The sequence below is a fragment of the Rhinopithecus bieti genome, unplaced genomic scaffold, assembly GCF_001698545.2.
Source record: "Rhinopithecus bieti isolate Rb0 unplaced genomic scaffold, ASM169854v2 scaffold_905, whole genome shotgun sequence".
Lineage (NCBI taxonomy): Eukaryota > Metazoa > Chordata > Mammalia > Primates > Cercopithecidae > Rhinopithecus > Rhinopithecus bieti.
This window is the reverse complement of record NW_016803348.1, coordinates 900,276-908,603: the sequence shown is the minus strand read 5'-3', so window position 1 is coordinate 908,603 and position 8,328 is coordinate 900,276. Positions and strand designations below refer to the sequence as shown.

Sequence of the window (8,328 nt, the reverse complement as noted above, 5' to 3'; positions counted from 1 at the left end):
AGAAATTTCAAAGCCATCTTTTCTAATCACAAAATAAAACATATTCGTTGTACCCTGTATCAGTATGTACTTGTACTCAGTATGTATTTGTACCTTATTTTAATGTTCTGCATACACTTATATTTAGGAGATATTTTTTCTGGTATTGGTTTATGTGCTAATTTACTTATTTATTTAAAGAATGAATTACTTAGTTAATATTTATTTTCCGTACATACATGTAAACTCTGTAAGATCAGAGCTCTTTTTGTCAGAGGCTGAAGATAAAGTCTGTTAAGTCAATTAAGAGCGTAGACAGTGCTCAGTAAATATTTGCTGAATGGAATACATGAGTGAATTGTAAACACTTTGGAATTTATAGAAAAGTGAACATAAGAAAATGTAGAAGCCCTAGAAATAAACCATATAACACTGAAAATGTACCTGTGTATTTAAATATGCCTGTATATACAGAAGTCCTTGCTTTGTACCGTAGTGCATGACTGTAAAAAAAATGACTTTGAAAACTGAAATTATGTAAAGCAATCCTAATAATCAATGAAAACAGTTACTATTGCTCTTTGACCTTTAAAAATTTTTAAATCACTAAAATCTCTCTTATTGTTAGCTATAAAGGTATAGGGAAATGAAAAAAGGTAAAACTAATATTTGTTCAGTACACAGCAATTTAAAACATTAGAAACATTGATATTAAAGTCATTTCATTGTACAGTCTTATCAGGAGTATTTGAATAGTGCTTGCCTTCTTCCTGTTGTACAACTTATGATACGGAGCATGTATTTTTTTTCAATGCCTAGACAAACTGCCATGCTCTCTAAATGTGGATCAGCTTACATTTTATCCTGTGTGCTTTCCATGTCAAGAAATGTCTCCTAAAATTCCTGAATGTGAAGTTTTTAGCCAGTATCACTTTCTCTAGGACATCATCATCCTTTTCATCACAATCACTTTCCTTGTTTATGTTGATTAGTTCACCTTCACTAAGTTCCTCTGACTGCATATACAGAGTCTCTCAATGGTGAATGGCGGCATCATTTACATTCCATGGTTAGCTATGTCTTCTCAATTTACGTTTGATACAAATTTTACTTCCAATAGTATTAATTTTTGTTTCTGTACGTTGCCTTCATTCTTATTGGCCAGTTCCCTCTTTGATTATCCATATTACATGCATTTGTCTTTGGGAGACAAGAAGACATCACATCTACACACTTTGCTGTCTGTGTGTGAACTGAATAACAAACATGCAGTGATCAATCACTGACATATTTTAAAGAAGCACCCCATGCTTGGTCAGTGATCATTATGCACATATGTTAGTTATGAAATGATTTATGGACTGAAGAGCTAGCAGCAAAGTTTGTACTTTATGAAATTACTATTAATATACCATGTTAACGGAAATTTGAACTGTATTGTTAGGGACTATGTTATTTAACCTAAATTGTAGTAACTGAAATGCACACATATCAGACTGAGCACAATGAGGGCTGCCTCAATTCCTAGCTTTATTTTATAGAAATACATATTTATTGTTATTGATCATTTAATGTCTATTATTTTTATTTTTAATTTAAGTTTATATAATATACATGTCAAAAAAGGCCAGCTATTTTGACTACATGTTTTATGATTGCATGGTATTTTATTGTATAGTTGTACCATACTTTATTTAACCAATCTTCCTTTTTGGACGTTTAGGATTTTTCTGTTTTCTCAGTTATAAACAATGCTAGAATGATGACTTCTGTCACTAAACCTTTGAGATAACTCTTATTTATTTAGAATGCATGTATTTCTAGTGGAAGAATTGTTGGCTCACAGGATATATACACTATTTAAAAATTTTCATGTCCTTCCAGAAATTTTCATGTCCTTCAAGCATCTCCCTTTAGAGAGATGTTTCCATTTAGGCTCCTACCAGTAACATAAATCAAGAAGTGCTGGGTGCATGACTCCCAAACTCTTGCCCACGTTGGGATTATCATTTTTTTCATTTTTGACATTTAATTAAATTTATTTATTTATTTATAGGCAGGGTCTTGCTCTGACACACAGGCTGGAGTGCAGTGGCATGATCTCGACTCACTGCGACCTCTGTCTCCCAGGTTCAAGTGATTTTCATGGCTCAACCTCTTGAGTAGCTGGGATTACAGGCACACGCCACCACACCCAGCTAGTTTTTTGTATTTTTTTAGTAGAAATGGGGTTTCACCATGTTGGCCAGGCTGGTCTCAAACGCCTGACCTCAGGTGATCCACCCACCTCGGCCTCCCAAAGTTCTGGGATTAGAGGCGTCTGCCCCCCGCCATTTTTTGAAATTTTAATAGATGAAACACATTTTATTTTAATGATTAGTTTTGATTTTAATTAGGTTGAATATTTTCATGGGTTTATTTGTACTAAATAAATTTTGATCTATGGAATTTTATTCTGTCCTGTATTATAATAGTTTTCAGATGGTAGGGATTTTCTGGTTTTATTGGGTTGTTTGTGTACATATATTTCTACAGATTTATATATGCACGCATGTGTGTGTGTCTGTCTAACCATAATAAATATATTTGTGTGTGCTTGAACTGCATTCACATGTATATAACATTGTTGGTTTTATCCAGGGATTTTGAGGAGTATTTGTGGGACTTAAATTTGTAACATGACCATCAATTTCCAACTGCTTTTCTTTCTGTCTGTCTCTTTCTTTTCTTCTTCTTCGTCGTTGTCTTCTTTTTTTTTTTTTGGAAAGGGAGTAACCCATGACCTGGGGAAATTCTAGTTAATTTTTCATTACGTGATTTTCAGGAGATAGGGTCAAAAGGAGCTAGTAGGGCATTCAATTATGTGCTTGAGTGTGTTGGAAAATGTCTTTTTTTTTCTCCCCTCAAATGTACAATATTTTACTTGGGCTTGTTTTCAAGTGCATTGAAGTGTGACTAAACATTTTGGGTACTACCATTCTGTAAAGAAGAGGGCCCATCTTGTTAAATATTCCTTCATCAACTTTGCTGTTAGCCAGTTATTGGTAGGGAGAAGCCTGCGAGGACATGAGCTTTAGGCATTGGACAGAGGGAGGGTGGGTGGGATTGGGGTGCTTTGTTGCCCCTCCCACAGCTGTATGAAAAAGTGATTGGTTCAAGCTGGCTTTTGTCTAATAATTTTGGATGAGTCATAAGTGGAGAAGGCGGGGAAGTGAGTGGTTAGACCTCAGCTCATCTGAGGGCTAAAAGTTCTTTGTGACACATCACACGGAGTTGGAGTGCTGTCCTTCTGGAGAGTGGTGGAGATACAGTTCAGAACCAAAAGAATAGAGAAGGGCTTTGATTTCTTTTTGGCCTTAGATTGGGGATTTGGGAGGCTCAGCAAGAAAGATGTCCACTGAAAATGTGGAAGGGAAGCCCAGTAACCTTGGGGAGAGAGGAAGAGCCCGGAGCTCCACTTTCCTCAGGGTTGTCCAGCCAATGTTTAACCACAGTATTTTCACTTCTGCAGTCTCTCCTGCTGCAGAACGCATCCGATTCATCTTGGGAGAGGAGGATGACAGCCCAGCTCCCCCTCAGCTCTTCACGGAACTGGATGAGCTGCTGGCCGTGGATGGGCAGGAGATGGAGTGGAAGGAAACAGCCAGGTGAGGCATGGCTGACTGTATGCAGTACTGACCCAGGGAAACAAGGGCAGGGCAAGATGCTTGATCCTGGAGTGCCGTTCTTTAGCCTTAGCACTTTGAATGGCCAATGGGCATGATGTTGGCTGGGATAAGGAATAAATAATTCTATTTCTTCTTTTCTTTTTTGTTGACATGAATGCAGGGCACCTCTTATTTCACTACTCTTGTTTCACTACTAGGGCATTGTTTCATTGATCCATGTTGCTATAATTTTGGCTTTTATAAGGAATTAGAAATACAGGTCAATTTATATACTATTTAATAGTAAAATATTTTAGAGAGATAATAAACTCAGGTACTCAAAAATGACAGCCAAGAGATATGTTTCCAAGTGTCCACATGCCAAGATCTCTTGTGAGATTTTGTGTGACTTATTACTTATTCCCTGTTAAGAGAGAGGTTTTGGCTAGGTACAGTGGCTTGTGCCTGTAATCACAGAATTTTAGGAGGCTGAGGCAGGTGGACTGCCTGAGCCTCAGGGCTCAAGACCAGCCTGGGCAACATAATGGAACCCCATCTCTACAAACAAACAAACAACAACAACAAAAAAATCAGCCGGGTGTGGTGGTGCATGCCTGTGATCCCAGCTACCCAGGAGGCTGAGGTAGGAGGCTCACTTGAGCCTGTGAGGTCGAGGCTGCAGTGATCTCTGATCACGTTACTGCACTTCAGTCTGGGTGACAGATTGAAACTCTACCTCAAAAAAATAAAATGAAATAAAAAAGAGATTATTAAAACAATGAGGAAAGTTGCTCTTATGGTAGTCCCCCCAAGGTTATCCACAGTTTAGCTTTTCATGGTTTCAATTACTCACTGTACAGTACAGTAAAATATTTTGAGAGAGTCGCCATACTTATATAACTATTATTATAGTATATTGTTATATTCATTGTTTTATTATTAATTATTGTTGTTAGTCCCTTACTGTGCCTAATTTATAAATTAAACTTTATTTGGTTTTATATATAGGAAAAAAACATAGTATACATAGGGTTTAGTACTATCCATGCCTTCAGGCATTCACTGGGGGTCTTGGAATGTATCCCCTGTGAATAAGGGGACTACTGTATTTCAAGTATAAACCTGCAATCTTTTAACCATCCAGCTGAAAGTAGAAGGTTCATCTGAGTTTGGAGTTTAGAGGCCCGAATTTACTTTGACTCTTGCATCTTAGTGACAAGACACTTGGTTTCTTAGAGCTTTGATCTTATTATCAATAAAGAGTGGATAATAATGCCTATTACATATTATATATGTATGGTATATAAAACATAGATTATATGTAAATATAGTCTATAGTGTATTTATAATGTCATGTATTTATATACATACATGTATGTATGTATATGTATGAAAATGCTTTGTAAATTGTTAAGCATTACACAAATACCTAGGGTTTCATTAATTTCATAACAGAGCTTTTCTTTTACATACAGATTCAGAGATATTCTCCAGGCGAGTCTTCTTCTGTGACATAAGGCAATTATGTAATACAAAGACTTTGATTATAATGCAGTTGTTGGTCTCTCATTGTCATCATTATGTGCTGATTCCAATGTATTTCACTTTCACAAACAAGATGATGTTAAGATAAACCTTTTATAGTCTATAATTTAATTCAAATCAATTCAACTCAACCAGTGTTATTTGAATGAATAGTTTATGTCAGGCACTGTTTTAGGTACCATGAATATAGCAGTAAGCAAATGAGGATCTTACATAGATCTCTGTATCTTATTAAAAAGTTTGAAGTAAGTTTAATATAATATCTTACAATATGAAAATAAGGAAAACCAAATCATTATCCCAGCTTTGAGTTTAAGAAAAACAAAACAAAGAAAGATGAAAGTCTTCTTCTGTGGTTACAGATGGAAAAAGGATTTATGGCCGCTATTTTTTTCTAGATAGAGTTAGAAAGAAATTCTAGAGTCAGAAAGAAAATATTTCTTAAAATCACTTTAATCAATTAGAGCAGATGAGCCGTAAAGGAGCAATAAGCCAATAGCCTTTCCCTTTATGGATGAAGAATTTTTATTTTCTGAGGCATATTTTAAAATTTCTTACATCATACCACTTGTAATCAAGTCTTTATGAAGTTCATTGGACTTTTTGTAGTTTAGTTACTTAGGCTTATGCTTTATAGCTTATGGATTTATTTTTATTTCCACAATTTTTTTTTTTTTTTTTGAGATGGAGTCTTGCTCATCACCCAGGCTGGAGTGCAGTGGCGTGATCTCGGCTCACTGCAAGCTCCGCCTCCCGGGTTCACGCCATTCTCCTGTCTCAGCCTCCCGAGTAGCTGGGACTACAGGCGCCTGCCAACGCGCCCGGCTAATTTTTTGTATTTTAGCAGAGACGGGGTTTCACCGTCTTAGCCAGGATGGTCTCGATCTCCTGACCTTGTGATCCACCCGCCTCGGCCTCCCAAAGTGCTGGGATTACAGGCGTGAGCCACCGCGCCCAGCCTATTTCCACAATCTTAAATAATGTTGAATGCCTTTAGCCCTTTGGGATTTTTAATACTGAAGAAGCTTCATAAATCAATTTATTCGATAATGGGGGAGAAGTTTTATTCCTCACCAAGAGTTTCTAGGTAGCTTAGCCTTGCAGAAAGATCTACTTTAAAAACGTTTAGAACTGATGGAGAATTTCTTATCTTTCATAACTTAAATGATGCTCAGAAAAAAAGTAATTCTGTTTTACTCCTGGCCCCAACAGTAGTATTAAGGAAAGAGACCTAATTTTTAAATATTTTCAGTTTACTCAGTAATTCTCTTTCTAATAGATATCTACAGTGGGTGTGATTGTTTAACTCTTCTGTTTGATAGTTACTTAATATTTTCTTCTTCTAATTAAAGAAGCTTTCATAACACATTTCCACTCCTCATCTCTAATATTTTCTCTTGAAGCTCTTCATTCTTTGCTCTTTCGGGGCTTCTTCCCAGGATACAGCAACTGTTTCTTGTTCCGCTCTCTCAGAACCAATAACGTGTGTAGAAAAAATCCTCTGTAAAGTACAATTTTAGTTCCTAAAACATCCTCCAAAAGAAGGCTTCCAAAGTGAAAACTTTTTACTAGTGAATCTATTTCATTCTTTCTTTTCCTTCTTTCTGATAGAAAAATACAGTGTGAGAATTGTCTGGGTGCAGCCTGAAGTGTTGGGAGATTTTGGTCTAGTCTTGGCTTTGCTGCTCTTCAGCTGTTTAACTTTGAGCAAGTCATGTAGTCTTTCTGAGCTTGAATTTCTTTTTTATCAGATGAAGGTCGTGTTGGGTTGCATCCTCCCTAACATTATACATATTTCATAGCTCTAAAATTTCATTCCTGTGTGTATACCGCTATACTCAGCTGTGACTCTAAGGGCTACTTTGACTTTCTTATTTTCATCTTGAAGTTCTTTGTGAGTTGTTATCATAGAGTATAATTCAGGTATAGCTTTCTGTTTTTCATTTCAGTCAAATGCAGGTCATACTTTATTTTACATAATCCCTGGTCCCAGAAAGGTAGAGAGATTATAGTTCACTGTATACGTAATTCAACATTGAATGATAGAAGCATAGAATTTTCACTTAAGATTTTTAAAGATTAAGATGGTTTTGAATACTTTACCATCCTTAAAGATGTTACTTCTTTGGGAGCACATGTGCCATTTTGCTGATGTAGTCCATCCCTAAGACACCCTACTGCTGGAGAGGAAGAGTGTTGGGAGCGTACCGTGTGTCAAGTCCATGCTGTATAACTTCTCTTTATAGGACTTGCCACAATTGCTGTTGATTAATTCATTATGTATGTGATATTATTGTTTTCATATGGCCTCCCTCATTACATTAATTTATCTGCAGACAGAGACTACCATGTCTGTCTGTTCACTATCATATTTCTAATTCATGGCAGTGTCTGATTCATAATAGGCTCTTAGTGAACATTTGTTTAATGTGTGATTGGTTGAGAACTGATTGCCTTTGATAAAGCTGTTCTGAATATAATACTTTCTTAGAAATACTAATTGACCAAATTAGGGTTCTGTATAATTCTTCTCTTTCTGACTGATAAACAGCTATGGAATGAATGACCCAAGGTACCCAGTATGCCATTGATAAAGCTTAGAAGAGGACCTATGTTTAAAGTTTCAAACTATTTTATTAATATATTGATAATATATGCATTTATAAAAGCACAGATATAATTCCTTATTTAATTGGAATCAAATAATCAGAAGGCTAATAGGAGTCTCAAAACTGACATGTCATGTCAATAGACAATTCCATTATTTTAGTTCTTGAGCCAGAAACTTTGGAGTCTTCCTTGATTTCTATCTTTCTCTACACCCAATATCTGACCAATTGGCAAATTCTATTTTACCCTTAAAGATATTCACATATTCAGAGATCTCACTACATCTCACATTCAGTACTGCTACAACTCTAGTTCATCCCATCATTTCTCACTGAGATTGCTGCAGATGCCTCCTAATTAGTTGATCTCTTTGCACCTGCTCTTACTTCCTTTATGAACTATCTGCCATGATCTCTTTGACCTTGTCTTCCTTTTCATTTCCTCGGCTTCACTCTGCTTGAGCCTCGTTGGCCAGTCATGCTAATTTGTCAGGAACTTTGTACTTGTTGTTCCCTCTGTCTGAAATGTTCTCTCTTCCCTGAACCCC

The 8,328-nt window shown here is 36.3% G+C and overlaps 1 protein-coding gene across 1 annotated transcript in view; it reads left to right on the top strand.

Moving 5' to 3' along the window:
* SLC4A4 (solute carrier family 4 member 4) overlaps positions 1-8,328 on the top strand; it is a 350,025-nt gene that overhangs the window by 106,814 nt on the left and 234,883 nt on the right. Inside the window, exon 4 of the mRNA XM_017879095.1 lies at positions 3,491-3,626. Within this exon, the coding sequence (XP_017734584.1) occupies positions 3,491-3,626 (136 nt within the window). The remainder of the gene's footprint in view (positions 1-3,490; positions 3,627-8,328) is intronic.